The 20,331-nt window shown below is 42.6% G+C and overlaps 1 protein-coding gene across 1 annotated transcript in view; it reads left to right on the top strand.

Moving 5' to 3' along the window:
- Positions 1-320: 320 nt before the first annotated feature.
- The window catches only part of LOC124623707, a 148,415-nt gene continuing 128,404 nt past the window's right edge, over positions 321-20,331 (top strand). The window contains exons 1-3 of the mRNA XM_047149060.1: positions 321-445; positions 8,523-8,709; positions 8,790-8,938. Coding sequence (XP_047005016.1) covers positions 321-445; positions 8,523-8,709; positions 8,790-8,938 — 461 coding nt within the window. The remainder of the gene's footprint in view (positions 446-8,522; positions 8,710-8,789; positions 8,939-20,331) is intronic.

Below are 20,331 nucleotides of genomic sequence, written 5' to 3'. Positions count from 1 at the left end.
ACGATTGGTGGAATTTCGACAATAGGCGATACTAGTCATATGAAAATATCAGTGATCTGTGAAGACACGGTGCTTCAACATAGCCTCAGATTAGTAGTGGTCCTCCACGAAGAGTTCCAAGAAAGTGGTAAAGGCTGTTTTCTTCTTTAGAGGGAAGTGAAAACGGAACGGCCGGTCACGCAGAGCGGGCCACTTAGCTGGACACGCGCGCTTAATTGCGGTGCTGACTATTTTAGAGGGGTAAATGTCAGGCCGCCATGTCCGCTGCATTATTAAGAGAGGCAGATCCGCATGTGAGCTCAGCGACAGTGCGACCAGACATGGCCGGGAACACCGCCTGGCCGTCGCTGCTACTCGTCTGCAGTGTCGCCCACACGTGCCTCTCCATCACTGGCAACGAAACTCTGCCGGACGGTATTCAGCGTCTTAGGCGGCTGCCCAACATGTAAGTTGGTGCGTTTTGGAACCAAAGAAGCTGTCGATCAAATATGCAGATACTTCAGAAAGAGAATTAGGCATGTCGGCCCACGCTAAGAGCGTCTAGTGGCTAGCGTTGCTGCCTCTAGATCACGGGGTCCTGAGTTCGATTCCGACGGGGTTGGGGATTTTCTTTTCCCGGGGACTGGGTATTTGTGTTGTCCTCATCATTTCATCATCATCATCATCATCATCATTCGTGATAGTGGCTAGATTTGACTGTGTAAAAATCGGTACTTTGTACGGGCGCTGATGACCGCTCAGTTGAGCGCCCCGCAATCCAAACATCATCAACGCTAAGAGCGTCGCGCAACAAGAGTGGCACATCTTCTGAAGAGAATAATTCGCGCAAACTAAGTTGACACTCGGCACGATGCCCGATGCGAGATGCTGTAGATGGGAAATGCCTTTACGGTCGCTCCATCAGTCACTGCGGAGTGTCAGCCTAGTTTGCTCATAAGGTACATGTTCCGCATTTTCCTGCAGACACCGTTATGCAGCGATACGTGTAACAGATGCTTCACAGTGTGGGAGTGAAACGGCACAGCAACTGGAAATACAATCCAAAGTTGAAGTACACGGGACAGAACGATTCTTGGGTCCACAGCGTTTAAATTGCATACAGACTCACTGTGTAATTCTGGCAGTATGTTGGTCAAATGCAATGATGCGTCGAACAGTTGTGAAACAGCGCCAGAAATTTGACTAAGGTTATACATACCCCGGTGATGCTGATCGGAAAGGAGGGCCATCGACATCAACCACAATGTCCAGGCAGTCGAATGAGGCAAGAGATTTTACAATGATAAGGACGTCCCCACAGCGGTTCGCGAATTGCTCTGTGACCCAGGAGCGAATTTCTATTGTCTAGGAATTGAACAACTGATAGAACGTTCCGGCCTTTGTTCATACAGAGTTGGTGGCAATGTTGGAAAATAGTGTCATGTGTCTGTGTCACTTTTACGTGTTGTGCAGCATTTAGTAAACGTTCTGCCGTGCATAATAACGTGGAACTTACTATTCTAAGTTTCGAGAATGAGATTTTCACTCTGCAGCGGAGTGTGCGCTGATATGAAACTACCTGGCATGTTAAAACTGTGTCCCGGACCGGGACTCGAACTCGGGACCTTTGCCTTTCGTGGGCAAGTGCTCTACCATCTTTTTTATCGGTATTGTTCGTTGCGTTTGGTCTGGGCGGACGTCACAACACATCCGTTCAAGTTGATCGTTGTTTCCTTTACGTAGTTTTTTTATTACAGAGGGCGGCCGTGGCGGGAACTATCTGAGCTAGCCAAGGACGACTCACGTCCCGTCCTCACAGTTTCACTTCTGCCAGCACCTCGTCTCCTACCTTCCAAACTTTACAGAAGCTCTCCTGCGAAGGTTCGCAGGAGAGCTTGGGTAGCTCAGATGTAGAGTGCGAAAGGGAAAGGTCCCGAGTTCGAGTCTTGGCCCGGCACACAATTTTAATCTGCCAGGAAGTTTTATTCTGAGTCTTTTCATGCGCGTTTGGCACTTTTCCTAAGCAAGTGTAGCGCCCACGATTTGTTTCTAGATGAAATATTTGTTGAACGAACAATTTTTTCACGACGCATATTTTTCTCTTTAGTCTATGGTTGGCGTTGGCAGTCCAGACAAACGAAAGAAATTGTGATAGGAACTGACTCGTTACTGTCATTAGGGACGCGGCATTGGACGAAAAGTATTGATACTTTACGTTCTCAAAGGCGCCATTGCTTTTAGCTACCACTAGGAGCAAAATTATTGTGCGCCTTTCTACCACACCTCAAAAATTTCCACGTCCCTTCGGACACCTGTAACACTTTTGTAAATCCTATGTATCCCTCGAAGTGGGCTCACATGATTGAGAACCTTGCCTGCTGACTCGACTCTATCAACTCGTCTCACTTTATTGCATCCTCAGACACCCGATGTCCCTTCTCACGGTAATTTCAACCAGTTCTCCTTCCTGGACTACGAAATTGTTCCTAAGATGCATCAACTCTATGAAGACTACTTTCCACCTTTGACCCGAATAACTGCAATACTACCCCCTTCCCAACATCTACATTCCGTCTCTAGACTCTCCCCAGTACTCATACCAAATCCGTTATTATACAGCTTCTTTTCCAATCAGATCTGCATCCAAATCCCTCAGATAGAAAATGTTACCAGGAACACTCATTTCAGTTTCAACTCATCAAACTCATGTAATTACTATTTACTCACGTCCTTCATTATTATGTGTTTTTTTATTCTTTTAACCAAAAGACGAAGAGTGAGAACATGACCGTTGCTATTCTCTCTTCCCTAGGACAGGGGCGGGGGAATGCAAATAACAATTAAATACGACAGGACTGACTTCTTAAGTACAGCCTCCATCCCAACGTAGCAACTGCAGCTTATATTACCCATATACTGCTACAAGCGCAAGGTTAAACTTCCTCCCACAAAACCCGGAATGATTGTCCACGTTCGCCCCACGGACAAACCACTCGATCTTAACAACTACCTTCGTCCAACCGTCACCCCATAACGATATGTCACAACTGTCCTTAAAGACATCCATTACCTTGAGTGATCCCGTATCCCTCCCGAAATCACACTGGCTACTCCTTCCAACTTTCACCTACGTGCCACTACCACGTATTTCCAGGTCCACTTCCATTTAACTTTCTTCTGCTTAGATAGTCTCGTCTACCCTCACTCACATCCTGCTGTACTGCCAAATCAGGTTGTTCAGGTCACACCGAGCGAGGTGGTGCAACTTGCATTCGTGAGGACGACGGCTCAAACCAGCGTCCGGCCATCCAGATTTAGGTTTCCTGTGATTTTTCTACATCAGTCCACGCAAATTCCGGGATGGTTCCTTTGAAACTGCACGACCAGTTTCCTTCCCCATCCTTGACACAATCCGAGCATGTTCTCCGTCTCTAATTACCTCGATGTCGACGGAATGTTAAACCAAATCTTCCTTTCAGATCGCTGTGGCGTTCTCCCATGGGTCAAACAAACCTGCAACCGAACTGATTCAAATTGAATCTCGTCATACAGTCAATAAATCATTCTTTCATTTGTACGGCCTTATTATGCATAATGTCCAGGCCTGCAAGATTATTACCTCGTATATACACGGTGATTCAGCGGCCCCTAACGATGTCGTGTTATGCAACACGCAGTGATAAAGTGAAGCGCCAAGGAAACTTGTATAGGTATGTGTATTCAAATGCAGAGATATGTAAACAGGCAGAAGACGGCAGTGCGGTCGGCAACGCCTGTGTCAGACAAGTGTCTGGCACAGTTTTTAGATCGGTTACTGCTGCTACAATGGCAGGTTATCAAGATTTAAGTGAGTTTGAACGTGATGTTACAGTCAGCGCACGAGCGATGCGACACAGCATCTCCGACGTGCCGATGAAGTGGCGATTTTTCCGTAAGACCATTTCAGAGTGTACCGTGAATATCAGGAATCCGGTAAAACATCAAATCTCCGACATCGCCGCGGCCGGAAGAAGATTCTGCAAGAACGGGACCAACGACGAATGAAGAGAATCGCTCAACGAGATAGAAGTGCAACCCTTCTCCAAATTGCTGCAGATTTCAGTGATAGCTCATCAACAAGTGTCAGCGTGCAAACCATTCAACGAAACATAATCGATATTTGTTTTCGGAGCGAAGGCCAACTTGTGTACCCTTTATTACCCTTGATGACTGCACGACGCAAAGCTTTGCGCCTCGTCTGGGCCGTCGACACCGACATTGGACTATTGATGACTGGAAACATGTTGCCTGGTCGGACGAGTCTCTTTTAAAATTGTATCGAGCGAATGGACGTGTACAGGTATGGGGACAACCTCATGAATCCGTGGACCCTGCATATCAGGAGGGGACTGTTGGTAGAGGCTCTGTAATGGTGTGGGGCGTGTGCAGCTAGAGTGATATGGGACTCCTGTTATGTCTAGATACGACTCTGACAAGTGACACGAACATAAGCATACTGTGTGATCACCTGCATCCATTCGTGTCGATTGTGTATTCCGATTGACTTGGGCAATTCCAGCAGGACAATGCGACAGCCCACACGTCCAGAATTGCTACAGAGTGGCTCCAGGAATACTCTTCTGAGTTCGAACACTTCCGATGGCCACCAAACCCCTCGGAAATGAACATTGTTGAGCATATCTGGGATGCCTTGTATCGTACTGTTCAGAAGAGATCTCCACCATCTCGTACTCCTACGGATTTATGGACAGCCCTGCGGGATTCATGGTGTCAGTTCCCCTCAGCACTACTTCCGACATTAGTCGAGTCCATGCCACGTCGTGTTGCGACACTTCTGCGTGCTCGCAGTGGCCCTACACGGTATTACGCAGGTATACCAGTTTCTTTGGCTCTTCAGTGTATATCTGTCCTTCACAAAACAAGCGCGAAACTTTCATATTCTCTCGCTCGCTACGCGAAAACGATTAGTCCTACAGGACAATGAATAAGAGCTTTTGTAGGAAATTTAATGTAGTTAAATTTTGTAGTGGAATGCGTTCTCGCTACAGGTCGTAGTTTTCAAGTCATTCATAAAAACATACAAAAGTGACATTAAAAAGAACCTCAACTCCCCACCTGTCGCCACCGCTCAAGATTTCTAGTATGTTGTTCATGGCACTCCCTTCTATTACCGTACAAAAATTTGCAATTTTACGAATTATTTCCCACATGCTACCTTTTTTGGTTTTCATTGACTGGCCTTAGTAAGCCATCGGGTTGGCCGAGCACTTACAAAGTATAAAACTGACTTTGTATAAATTTTGTCTGACAAATTTGGGAATTTTAACAGCATAAAATAAACTATTACATTGTTCTATTCGTTGGGCCTTCTGACTACGAAACTACTGTGCTTGAGAGGATTAACCTTGGATCGAACTGTCAACGTAATTAGTTTTAGTGCAATTAGTTTTAGTGAGAGAGAGTGGAACGGTAGAGAGAGAGAGAGAGAACTTGAAAGTGGTTCATTGTACCCTCTGCCAGGCACTTTATTGTGCATAGCAGAATAATCACGCAGACGTAGATGTGGATGTAGCGTAACGTTTATAAAGGGGTTTTTCTTTCAGTACCCTCTCGGGCATGTTTAAATTAATAATGTTAACGAAATATAGCCTACTATGCCGGTAGCGTAATACGCCGATGAACAGAGACCAAAAAAGGTCTAATATCTGGAACAATTCGTGTATTCGAAAATTTTTGTACATCTGTGGGAGGGAGTTTCACGCACAACATACTAGAAATTCTGACAGTGAGGGATGAGTGTGTGGGGATGGAGGTGCGTTTGATCTCACTTTTGTATGTTTTTCACGAATAACCCCAAAACCCCAGCCGTCAGCAAAGAAATATCGCAGTACAAAGTTTAACTACATTAAATTTCCTATAAAAAGTTCCAGTTCATTTTTTTTCTCTATGACTAATACTTCGTGCGTAGCGAGCGAGAGCGTATGGAAATATCGCGCGTGGTTTATTGAAGCTATATATAACACTGCGAGTTGCATAAAATGTCATCGGTAGGGGCAGCTGGATCACTCTGTATATCACGAACTGGCAGGCCTGGACATAATGCATAATAAGGCCATGCAAGTGAAACCATGATTTATTGACAACAGCACGAGATTAAGTTTTAAATTAATTGAACCTCTTAAGCATAAACTAAGCCTGCAGATAATCATCCTACAGTTTCTAATCTCAACGTGCATTTAATTAAATCAGAATAAGGTATAGCTGTATGAAAGAGGCCACAATAGACAGAACATTTTTGACGCCGAGCGTGATTTCAGATCAAACATTTGGCGCCCAATATGGGTAAGAAAAAACAAGGTTACCGTCAGATTTTTTGACGCAATATTTAGGATGACTGACCTGGCCGGCCGGGGTGGCCGAGCAGTTATAGGCGCTACAGTCTGTAACCGCGTGACCGCTACGGTCGCAGGTTCGAATCCTTTCTCGGGCATGGATGTGTGATGTCCTTAGGTTAGTTAGGTTTAAGTATTTCTAAGTTCTAGGGGACTGATGACCTCAGACGTTAAGTCCCATAGTGCTCAGAGCCATTTGAACCATTTGACTGACCTGATAACAGTGCTATTGGACGTATTCAGTCATCTGGATTGCAGCCGAACAGATATGATCGGTTGAGAAGATCTTACCTAGTATTCTCTCGCAAGTTGTTTATAAGGAGCAGTGAAATGAAAACCGACGTTCACGCACGTTTTCCTTCATGTCGCGATAGATGTGATACTCCCACGGTGAAAAATCTCCGAAACGCAGCCTTCGTCCGATTGGCAGTGTGTGGGGACGGGCGCTATCGTGCAACAGAATGATTTCGTCCGTCAGTATTCCTGGGCGTTTCGACTTTATGCCGCGTCGCAGTTTCTGCAGTGTCTTCACAGCGCTGCGCACTGATTGTGATTCCACGCTCGAGGAAGACGACGACCAGAGGGCCTTTGCTGTCGGACGAATTATACGGAACTTGTGTGAGCAGATTTGGATTTCTTTGACTGGGGAGATGTGGGATGTTTCCAATGTCGGCTGTGCCGTTTAATCTAGGGCTGTCGGAACGCTCTCGGTCGGAATCATTCCCTGGTCCACGACAGCGCCCGCCCCACACTGGCAGTCGGATGCCTGTTTGAGAAATACTGCGACGTCCTCCGCACAGTCCGGATCTTTCACCGCCTAACTTTCATATCTTTTGTGACCTGAAGAAAGACATACGTGGACGTCGGTTTCAGTCGGACGAAGAAGTGCACGAGAGGGTGTGCTTGTTCACCCGTTAGCGACAGACTGAGTTCTACGAACCAGAAACTGGTCGTCTCGAACCCGGTGGAATAACTGTCTCAACACGTGTGGTGATCACTTTCGAATTGAATCATTCCATGGCCCATTGAAGCGGGTGTTCGGTTATCATTTTACAGCCTCTCATAATGTTGTTGTTGTGGTCTTGAGTCCAGAGACTGGTTTGATGCAGCTCTCCATGCTACTTTATCCTGTGCAAGCTGCTTCATCTCCCAGTACGTACTGCAGCCTACATCCTTCTGAATCTGCTTAGTGTATTCATCTCTTGGTCTCCCTCTAAGATTTTTACCCTCCAAGCTGCCCTCCAATACTAAGTTGGTAATACCTTGATGCCTCAGAACATGTCGTACCAGCCGATCCCTTCTTCTAGCCGAGTTGTGCCACAAACTCCTCTTCTCCCCATTTCTATTCAATACCTCCTCATTAGTTATGTGATCTACCCATCTAATCTTCAGCATTCTTCTGTAGCACCACATTTCGAAAGCTTCTATTGTCTTCTTGTCCGAACTATTTATCGTCCATGTTTCAATTCCATACATGGCTACACTCCATACAAACACTCTCAGAAACGACTTCCTGACACTTAAATCTATACTCGATGTTAACAAATTTCTCTTCTTCAGAAACGCTTTCCTTGCCATTGCCAGTCTACATTTTATATCCTCTCTACTTGGACCAGCATCAGTTATTTTGCTCCCCAAATAGCAAAACTCCTTTACTACTTTAAGTGTCTCATTCCCTAATCTAATTCCTTCAGCATCACCCGAGTTAACTCGACTACATTAAATTATCCTCGTTTTGCTTTTCTTGATGTTCATCTTATATCCTCCTTTCTAGACACTGTCCATTCCGTTCAACTGCTCTTCCAAGTCCTTTGCTGTCTCTGACAGAATTACAGTGTCATCGGCGAGCCTTAAAGTTTTTATTTCTTCTCCATGGATTTTAATACCTACTCCGAATTTTTCTTTTGTTTCCTTTATTGCTTGCTCAATATGCAGATTGAATAACATCGGGTAGAGGCTACGACCCTGTCTCACTCCCTTCCCAACGACTGCTTCCCTTTCATGTCCCTCGACTCTTATAACAGCCATCTGGTTTCTGTACAAATTGTAAATAGCCTCTCGCTCCCTGTATTTTACCCCTGCTACCTTCAGATTTGCAAGTTTGCAGTAGTCCTAAACTCTCAGAATGTGCATGAGTGCCTCCTGTTGCAGGTCGTCCCGCATGACCCGCATTCTGAGGGAACGGACAGAGGCTGGAGGCCTTGACAAGCTTCTCGTCGCCATTACGACTCCCCTGGCCGGTGATCTCAACTGCTTGGCCATACTGACCGATCCGTTGTACCAGGATGTATTTACATATCCATTCTTCAAGAAAATAAGGAGCCTGCCTTATTACAAGGTTAGGAAAAATGGTTTGCTCTCGCATCTTGTAATACAATTTTGCTGAATCTTCCTCCAATAAACACGTATTGCTTGCAGGTGCTGGTCGAAGAGAACGAGGAGTTGTCTGAGTGGGATTTCAATGGGGGACCAGTCCTGAACCAGGTAAAACACGATGGCTGCGACGCCTACATCATGCTGGCCGCAAACGGGGAGCAGCTGGCGAAGCTGCTCACGTTTGGAGAAAGGTTAGTGCCACACGCTGTCTGTGATAGGGGGTGGAATTTAGGGAGCGCCGGTTACAGTTTAACGTACTGTCGACGTTGGACTTCATTTGAGACGGCTCTCTACTCCAGTAAAACACTGGGGAAGAAATCAGTTGAGACGACGTTGAAGGAGGAACGGTCAACCATTGAGCCACCTGACTCAGTCTCTGTTTATCCAATAACACACTCTTCTTTCAGCCAATTTGTTATCAAGTTACCACTCCAAACGAATCTTGTAAAGGAATTCCATACGGGACCTCGAAATCTGTATACCCCTTTCTTTTTAACTGCATTGGCACTTTTGGCATAGAAATTTTCACTATACTACCTCTCTTCTGAAGATGGAGGATACGTTGACACCTTCGCTCTCAAATGTCAATCCCATTCAGATTACTGCTCTATGGCGGTTATTGGACTGCCGAACTTTTTTACGGGGTAACGTCACAGAATCTGAAACTGAAGCACAGGAGATCGAAGAGAAAAGTTGAAAATCTAAAGCGAAAGATTCGAAATAATGTTTTAGGGCAGCTTCACTTAAAATTAGCAAGAAACTTACCATTGGTGGAGACTCTAGGAGGAAAATTACACCTGCTAGACTTCCTTTATTGTGTTAAACTTCTAAGCTATTATCGATTAAAATTGAACAGATAATAATGATTTATTTGTTTTCAGATATCACATGCAAATCTGTGCAATATCCATCGCTACTTGAAGGAGCACAGACATATTAAAACTGAAATATACAGTATTGATAGTTGGCTGGGTTGGGGGAGGGGACCAAACAGCGAGGTCATCGGTCCCATCGGATTAGAAAAGGATGGGGAACGAAGCCGGCCGTGCCATTTCAAAGGAACCACCGCGAGATTTGCCTGAAGCGATTTAGGAAAATCGCGCGAAACCTAAATCAGGATGGCCGGACGCGGATTTGAACCGTCGCCCTCCGGAATGCTAGTCCAGTGTGCTAACCACTGAACTGCATCGCTCAGTATACAGTACTGATGTCCTAGAGTATTTATCTGATAGGTCGTTGTAGAGCGCAAGCCATCCTTAGACAAATTAAGACAGAACAGATAGTCCACACAACATCAGCTACAGTTTATAGATGTGCAAAGATTGTCTTTACGAAAATGTTGTTTCCAGAATGAGATTTTCACTCTGCAGTGGAGTGTGCTCTGATATGAAACTTCCTGGCAGATTAAAACTGCGTGCCGGACCGAGACTTGCCTGCGAAAGGCAAAGGTCCCGAGTTCGAGTCTCGGTCCGACACACAGTTTTAATCTGCCAGGAAGTTTCATGTTGTTGTTGTTGTTGTTGTTGTGGTCTTCAGTCCAGAGACTGGTTTGATGCAGCTCTCCATGCTACTCTATGCACGCTTCTTCATCTCCCAGTATTTACTGCAACCTACATCCTTGTGAATCTGCTTAGTGTATTCATCTCTTGGTCTCCCTCTACGATTTTTACCCTCGAAGCTGCCCTCCAATACTAAATTGGTGATCCCTTGATGCCTCAGAACATGTCCTGCCAACCGATCCCTTCTTCTAGTCAATTTGTGCCACAAATTTCTCTTCTCCCCAATTCTATTCAATATCTCCTCATTAGTTATGTGATCTACCCATCTAATCTTCCGCATTCTTCTGTAGCACCACATTTCGAAAGCTTCTACTCTCTTCTTGTCCAAACTAGTTATCGTCTATGTTTCACTTCCATACATGGCTACACTCCACACAAATACTTTCAGAAACGACTTCCTGACACTTAATCTATACTCGATGTTAACAAATTTCTCTTCTTCAGGAACGCTTTCCTTGCCATTGGCAGTCTACATTATATATCCTCTCTACTTCGACCATCATCAGTTATTTTGCTCCCCAAATAGCAAAAATCCTTTACTACTTTAAGCGTCTCATTTCCCAATCTGATTAATTCAACTACATTCCATTATCCTCGTTTTGCTTCTCTTGATGTTCATCTTATACCCTCCTTTCAAGACACTACCCATTCCGTTCAACTGCTTTTCCAAGTCCTTTGCTGTCTCTGACAGAATTACAATGTCATCGGCGAACCTCAAAGTTTTTATTTCTTCTCCATGGATTTTAATATCTACTCCGAATTTTTTTTTGTTTCCTTCACTGCTTGCTCAATATACAGATTGAATAACATCGGGGAGAGGCTACAACCCTGTCTCACTCCTTTCCCAACCACTGCTTCCCTTTCATGCCCCTCGACTCTTATAACAGCCATCTGGTTTCTGTACAAATTGTAAATAGCCTTTCGCTCCCTGTATTTTACCCCTGCCACCTTCTGAATTTGAAAGAGAGTATTCCAGTCAACATTGTCAAAAGCTTTCTCTAAGTATACAAATGCTAGAAACGAAGGTTTGCCTTTCCTTAATCTAGCTTCTAAGATAAGTCGTAGGGTCAGTGTTGCCTCATGTGTTCCTGTATTTCTACGGAAACCAAATTGATCTTCCCCGGGGTCAGCTTCTACCAGTTTTTCCATTCGTCTGCAAAGAATTCGTGTTAGTATTTTGCATCCGTGACTTATTAAACTGATAGTTCGGTATTTTTCACATCTGTCAACACCTGCTTTCTTTGGGATTGGAATTATTATATTCTTCTTGAAGTCTGAGGGTATTTCGCCTGTCTCACACATCTTGCTCGCCAGATGGTAGAGTTTTGTCAGGACTGGCTCTCCCAAGGCCGTCAGTAGTTCTAATGGAATGTTGTCTACTTCCGGGGCCTTGTTTCGACTCAGGTCTTTCAGTGCTACTTCGGAGGTATTATCATCATAATATCATCATCACGATCTCCACTTACAGCATGTGATTTCACTCGCCAATCAGTTACGCGCATCAAAAATAATCTTGATAATTTCTGCAGAAACACCCCTGTATATGTCCACGGAACAAGATAAAGACTCATCTTACATTTACCAAGATACAATAAACATAAAACTCAGGACAACGTTTTTCACGAAGGAATAAAATTGTACAATACATTGCTCAGGAAGATTAAAAGGATTCTTAAATCGAAGTTATTTAAAATGGCATTTAAAAGGAACCTATTAAACAATACGTTCCATAACTGCCAAACGATATAGGAGGCAACATCGGAAGTTCTATGACGCTTTTCGCGATTGCTGTTGTATGTAGAAAAAGTTGCAGCGGTAGTAGATTGTAACTAAATGCAGGAATACCTGCAGAGGATCGACATTAGGTGTAGTGAGTGGCAATGGACCATCAACATAGGCAAATAAAACGTATTGCGTACACGTAGAAAGACGCATTGTCGTATGAGTATGCGATTGAAGATCAATCACTGGAAGCAGTTATTGCCATGAAATATTTAGGACTATGCGTACGGAGCCATGTGTAGAGGAACGACGTTTACATTAATCGCAGGAAAGGTAGATGCGAGACTGATAATCAGTGTTAGAATCCTCGGGCACTGTAGTCCTTGAACAAAGGATCTTATAAAACCGTAGTCATGCGGCGGGGCGGTTCATAAAAGTTTGCTCGTTCGTTGCTCTGTTCAATGCAAAAGTTCCACCTACCTCAGTACGGCGTCAGTTCACCATCTCGTTTCTCTGTATACGTATGTACTGTTCAGACGGCGTAACAGCAGCATTGATGAAAACGTCGCCGATACTTACGTAGCAAAGTCCGCGTAAACTCTAGTATCCAGCTATCCTGTAAATTCCTTATAATAATGTTCGGGCGGAAGGGTTGCTTCTTTCCTTCAGTAAAATATCAAATTTATAATACAAGTCTTTTTATTTCCTTTAGCTCAAATGAAAAAACCTGCCATCAGCCCACATGTAATTAGCAAACAACATCATTGTCCCCAGTTCACAGTTCATGCAACCCAGTACATACACAAGGCAGCCAGAATTTTACCTAAGTCCGTCCCAGAATGATTACAAGATCTTACAGTCAAAGTTCTGCTGCTAATAGAGAGTTTCACATTCGGTCCTTTTCAGTGGATTTCTTTAACAGAAACTGCTCGCCAAATATTCCATATATGAGAACAGAACATGCCACGCGGATTTCTTACACACAGACCAAAAGTTCACATGCGATTGTCTTTCCAACAAAACAGTTCCAAAACTTCCAATTTTCACCAAACTGTCCGTAAATGCAACTGCTTTCACCGCAACACACAACACAATCTGGACGCGAGAAACCAATTAATTACTTCTTCATATTACACATAATGAAGACTGAAACGATCAACATGACCTGCACGTCCAATAGCTGACTATCGATTCCTGCATGCTGCTCCTTCCACCGCCTATAACTACCTGGCAGTATGCGGGAACTGCTAAACTCTGATTAGTTGATCAAAATGACCAGCCAATCAGAACAATCGTTCGAGATCATTCTCACGCCAAAACTGTCCTTCGCCAATCACTATCCCCAGAAAATGAGAAGTAGTTAACGTTTTTAATATGAAAATCCCAATAAATTGACCTGACATTTTGTGAACTCCAGTAATGATTTCAAATTATAATAAAAGACAAACTGTTTAATAACAGTTTGTCTTTTATTATTTTGGGATGTTTTAGGTAATTTCCTCTAGCTCCGAACTATAACAGATAGAAGGCTGAAATTTTTATACCATATTCTCTTTAATAACAAAAAGCAGTGTATCGACCTTAAATAATATTAAATCATATTTAACATATTTTATTTAGATTCTTAGGGTTTGAATATTCAGTCACTCGAAGTGACACGGATACCGCTTCCCACGGCTAGCATAGCGACAGGTGCGAATGAATCATTGTTAAGACATATTAACTGACAGAACTGGCTGTCTCCTTCACAGCCAACGGCTCCAATGCTATAGGCTGTTCTGCAAAGCAGTTATCACGTATTGACTCGCGACGTTACAGTCCGACCTATCCTTGAGGATTGCTCGTCAATATGGGATCCGTACCAAATAAGACAGTTTTCTCTAAAGCGGAGAAGATCCAAAGAAGAGCAGCTCTTTTCGTTACAGGATCATTTTATAAGCACGAAAGTGTCACTCAGATAATCTATCAACTCCACTGGCAGACACCACAAGAGAGGCGTTCCGCATCGCGATGTGGTTTACTGTTAACGTTCCGAGACCGTACTTTCCTAGAAGAGTCAACAAATATATGGGTTCCTGCTGCGTGTATACCGCTAAAAGACCATGAAGATAAAACCAGAGAGATTCGCGCCGACACGCTGGCTCACCAGTAATCTCTGTTCCAGTGAACCATGTCAGAGATCTTAACCGCGCTTCCAGTAAACTCCCCCTGACGGTTCGCAGACATTCTTCTTATGACCTCTGCTCGGATTTCATCTCTTGTCATCCATCTACTCGTAATAGGCAGTCGAACAATCCTACGATCTCCTCGTGACTAGTCCTGGAAGGGCTTGTGCCTACTTTACCTGTCACACTGCTGTCCCGGTTTCGTAGCGTCGTTCTACAGTCATTACACTACAGTCAACAGTGTGTGGGATCTTAATTGTCAATATCAATGAAATTCTCCAACAGCCATGTAACTGAGATGTTATTTTATTTTGAAGGCTACTAGTTCCGGCATTCCACTATGCCATCTTCTGGTCCCACATACATCTCTCCAAGTAAACGATGATGTCTTATAGCGCCATAAATCCCTGGATGTCGTTTATTAAATCTTTTCACGAGTGCATCATTCGAAGACTTGCTATCAAGTCTTCGAATGATGCACTAGTGAAACAATTGAACCTCTGGACATGCCGTGTTGAGAACCCTACCTGAAAAATTCCACTAACGTTAGACACGCCTAGTAGCCATCACGTACTCACATCATTCTTCATGTATACCTGCTTCTATACTCTGCAAGCCACTGTGAAGCGCATAGAAGACGGTTTTTTCCATCTTACAAATTGCTAGGGCTTCATACCGTTCCATTCGTGTATGGAAGACGGGAAGAATTATTGCTTCAATGCCGTATGCACACTGCAATTGGTGTAAACTGCTCTTCGCCGTTACTGCGTGAGCGGTATTTACGGGGTTGTAGTATACGAGGTGTGACAATAAAGTAATTAGACAGATGTGAAAAAAATGTTGCTTACCGTTTTAGTCAAGACCCTCGTCACAGCTTTTTGGACATCTTGTGTTGTTTGAAAATGGTGTCCCTTGACCGCCGTTTTGACTCTTTGAAATAGAAAAAAGCGATATCTGGTGAATAAGGTGGCTGTGGTAGTACTGAAATTTGTTTTGAGGTTAAATATTTCTGTACTGACAGAGCAGTATGGGATGGCGCATTATCGTGATGCAGAATCCAATTATCAGCAATCTTGGCACGGACACGAAGAACTCTTTTACGACATCTTTCTAAAATTTCGTTGTATTAACATTAGTTAACTGTTTGTCCAGGAGGCACCCACTCTTTATGAACAATTCCCTTGGAATTAAAAAAAGCACACAAGCATGCATTTCACTTTTGACTATGACATGCGAGCTTTTCCTGGTCTGGGTGATCCCTTTGAGCACCATTGCGAACTTTGGCGTTTTGTCTCTGGATCGTACTGAAAAAACCAACTTTCATCACCAGTGATAAGACGTTGCAACAATTCTAGACTGATTTCCGTTTGCTCTAACAGATCGGCTGCCACATTTTTCCGTGTATCTCGCTGTTGTGGTGTGATATTTTTGGGGACTATTTTTGCACAAATCTTTCTCGTACCAAGATCTTCAGTTATTATTAGACGAACTGTTTCTCAGTTGATATTCAGTTCTTCTGCAATCATTTTCACGGATAATTTTCGATCAGATCGTACGAGTTCACGCACCCTGGCGAAGTGACATCCGTCCATGAGGTTGATGGTCGTCCACTGCGGTCTTCATCTTCAACATTCGTTCTGCCTTCACTAAACATTTTATGCCAACGAAAAACTTGAGCTCTTGACATAACCTCCTCTTCAAAAGCCTTCTGAAGTTTACTGTAAGTTGCCGTGGCGTTTTCAACCAATTTAACGCAAAAAGAATGGCATGCCATTGTGCAATATTATGCGGTTCCACTTCCATGACGAGAGACACAAACACGTGTTAACTTATTACAGCACAACTCACGACTGAGCAATTGCATCGATGTGCCGCTTGGACTAGAAGCAGCTTATAGACCAAGGTCAAAGATATTGTGCCTAAGCAAGCCTGCAGAGTTGCCACATCTTGCAAACAAAATCTGTCTCATTACTTTATTGTTGCATCTTGTATTCCTAGATTCCTCACTTAATGCTGGTTCTTGTAACTTTTTAAATAGGTGGATTTCACAAAATAGTTGGGATATGTCTTCAAATGACTGCCATGTTGTGTTCTTCAGCATCTCACTCATGCTCTTGCATGTGTCAAAAAACTTTATGGCCACTATTTGTGAGTGTTCAGAGATTAGATTAGTACTTGTTCCATAGATCATGAATACGACACTTTGTAATGATGTGGAACGTGTCAGGTTAATTAAAGGTGTCTGTACAAGATATTACATTAGACAAAATATTACATGACACTCAATAATTTTTTTTGTGGAGTTTGGGGAATTACCCACTTACTATATCCAAAAATTCATCTAATGAGTAGAAGGAGTTGCCATTAAGAAATTCTTTTAATTTCCTTTTAAATGCTATATGGCTATCTGTCAGACTTTTGATGCTATTAGGTAAGTGACCAAAGACTTTTGTGGCAGCATAATTTACCCCCTTCTGAGCCAAAGTTAGATTTAACCTTGAGTAGTGAAGATCATCCTTTCTCCTAGTGTTGTAGCCATGTACACTGCTATTACTTTTGAATTCGTTCAGATTGTTAATAACAAATTTCATAAGTATATATATGTATTGTGAGGCTACAGTGAAGATTTCTAGCTCTTTAAATAAGTGTCTGCAGGATGATCTTGGATGAGCTCCAGCAATTATTCTGATTACACGTTTTTCTGCAATGAACACTCTTTTACTCAATGATGAGTTACCCCAGAATATGATACCATACGAAAGCAGAGAATGAAAATAAGCGTGGTAAGCTAATTTACTCAGATGTAAAATTTGCAATGTCCCTAATAGCATAAGTAGCTAAACTCAAACGTTTCAGCAGATCCTCAGTGTGTTTTTTCCAGTTCAACCCCTCATCAATGCAGACACCCAGAAATTTAGAATATTCTACCTTAGCTACCGATTTCTGATCGAAGTGGAACTGTATATACTGTGTTTTGTCAAAGTTCAATGAGAGCCCATTTGCAGAGAACCACTTAATGATTTTCTGAAAAACATCGTTTACAATTTCACCAGTTAATTCTTGTCTGTCAGGTGTGATAGCTATACTTGTATCATCGGCAAAAAGTACCAGCTTTGCATCTTCGTGAATATAGAATGGCAAGTCATTAATATATATTAAGAACAGCAGAGGACCCAAGACGAACCTTGCGGCACCCCATTCTTGATTGCCGCCCAGTTTGAGAAATCACCAGTTTTTTGCATACTATGCGAACTGTTTATTTCAACTTTCTGCACTCTGCCAGTTAGATATGATTTAAACCATTTGAGCACTGTCCCATTCATACCACAGTACTTGAGCTTATCTAGAAGTATTCCATGATTTACACTATCAAAACCCTTTGATAGATGACAAAAAATCCCAACGGGTGACTTCCGGTTACTCAGAGCATTTAATATTTCATTAGTGAAAGTATATACAGCATTTTCCGTTGAAAAACCCTTCTGGAAACCAAACTGACATTTTGCTACAACTTTATTTTAAGAATCCCACTTATTTCTTGGGAATAAGCTTTTATTATCCTGTTAGAAATGCCATCAATCTCATGTGAGCTTTTATTCTTGAGAGAGTTTATTATCTTCCTGATTTCAGATGGAGAGGTGGGTGGAATTTTAATTGTATCAAATAGTGTGGGTAAGGCCTCTTCCATTAACTGCCTTGCTTCATCTGATGAACATTTAGATTCTATTTTCTCTACAATATTTAAAAAAATGATTATTCAAAATATTTTCGACTTCCGGCTAGTTGTTTATCAAGTTTCCATTTGCTTTGATGGTGATGCCGTCATCCTGTACTCTTGGTTGTCCTGTCTCCCTTGTAATAATATTCCAAATTGTTTTGATTCTGTATCCCTTGTCCGTACTATCTGGTGCGGTTTCCACACTCTTGAGCATTATTATAGGCTGAGTCACACGAATGCTTTGTAAGCCATCTCCGTTGTGGACTCATTGAATTTTTACAGTATCCTACCAATGAACCGAAGTCTACCTACGACTGAGCCTACGATTTATTCAGTCACATATTCCTGCAAGCTGCAACACCCAGGCATTTCTATGAGTTCACTGACTGCAATGATGACTCGTTGATATTGTCTGGAAGTGTGTTGTACCCAGCCCAGAGAATACTGTACACCAGAACACATGATTTTTATTGGTCAGTGCTTCAGGCTAGTGACCACGAGTGAATGCGCACAAGAGATCGCGATAAGTTTCCATCATTTTCTTCATTTTTCTTGTTGCAAGAAATAAGATTGAGTTTCGTGTAGCATTTGTAGACCACCATCGTGTACCTTGAAGCGGATGAAGGTCTTTTACCATGGGACATGTGATACCTGCAGACCAACTGAATTTCGTTAATGTCTTTAAAATTTTTCCTGTTTTCAAAATGGAAATTTTTGTTAGTTTCCAACAGCTTCAGTTTAAAAATGCATTTACCGTATAACTGTTTTTTTTATAATACTTCTTCTTAATTTGATTTCGATCACTGATTACTGATGTGTAGTACAGTAACACTGTGAGAGACAGACGACTGCATATAATATTGACAAGAGTTTCTCGATTGTAACACTTTTAAAATTTAATAGAATAGTAATTTGTTTCCAGCCACATTAGCATGTTGCACCTTGGAAAATATTTCACGTTTGATAAAACCTTAATTCTCCAGATAAATTTTTATAATTTCTAAAAAAGAAAATTACCCCCTTCCCTTCTCAAAATGTTCCCAAGGAACTGCAAGTATCCTTGACTGACACAGGAAGATAAACTTCTTGTGATTTTAAATTCTTCTATAATGGAAGCACCGTTCTCCTTTCTGTCCATAACATCTTTTACTAAACTAACATCTTTTATTAAGTAAAGGATAAATTAACACAATCATATATGTCAGTCATTTTTATTTTCTCCATGGCGCGTTTTGGGGACTCGCATCCTCATCCTTAGGTGGATCTGTGGATCATATTACAATTTCATTTCCTACAAGTAACCAGCTGTTTCGGACTTTATTTCGCTACAAATAATGTATAATTTATCAGTCATTTTAAAATTATGGAACTGAAATTGTAAGTTTTGAACAATAACAAACTTACTTACAAGACATTCCACCAAAAAGAACTTTGCAGGTCTGTATAAATATATATGTTCATTATCAAATGGCACACAAAAGCAGACTAGATGATACACAAGAACTTTCACTATCGTGTATTATTTAGTAGCGGTAGAATATAAAAGAGATTGACACTAGTAATTGTTTTGACACAAACAAGCAGACTAGACAATACACAAGAACTCACACTATTATGTATTATTTAGAGTGGAAGAATATAAAAGAGATTTTCTCTCACAATTGTTTTGACACAACCGAATTGCCGTGCGCTTCAGCAAACCACATCCAAGAATTGGGGAGGCTCGCTGGCATCAGGAAGGGTATCCGACAACGCTATAGCACAAACAGTGAGTGCCAAGTCTTTTAACATGCCCGACCTGTGAGGATATGGGATAAAAGCCAGGAAAAAGGGGCTAATGCAAGATGGTAGGCCCTCTGGCCTCTACATGCCGTTATTAAGATCCATCAAATCAGCCTATCTTGCATTTCTAAAATATGAATTTGTATACATACAGATTAATGTCATTTTGCAGCTGTATTACACTGTCATGGAAAGTAGGCGATCAGATCCTATGTCCCAGCATGTACATGATTGGGAGTAGGATGCATGCATATCAGAATTCTGTTCATTTCACATTGGAGACGAGCTGCCAAGCGCTCATTTCCACAGTTGGGATTTGGTGGAAAGGAAAGGTGTTGGCGCCTAGGTTGACGGAGAATAGTAGTGGGGGGGGGGGGGGGGAGTCTAGACGAATCCGTCGTAAGGCCATAATTAATGAAAGCTTTGTTAATCGGGGGCGATTGTGTGAGTTCTGTAATAGTGGAGCAGTCGCTGTCTGGGCGCGTGGCAGAAGAGAATTTGAAGTGTTGTTTTCTGGCCGCCGTAAGACTCAGTGGTGTACTCTGGGGCCCTTGCGGCAGATTAATTTCATTTGCAGTTTCACTTGTCCCGCCACCCGCACAAACAGAGTTTTTTCGCGCTCGCGCTTAGACAGATCT

Source organism: Schistocerca americana, chromosome 1 (assembly GCF_021461395.2).
Source record: "Schistocerca americana isolate TAMUIC-IGC-003095 chromosome 1, iqSchAmer2.1, whole genome shotgun sequence".
In the NCBI taxonomy this organism is placed as follows: Eukaryota; Metazoa; Arthropoda; class Insecta; order Orthoptera; family Acrididae; genus Schistocerca; species Schistocerca americana.
Note: the sequence above shows the minus strand (reverse complement) of the source record. Positions and strands in the feature narration are given on the sequence as shown.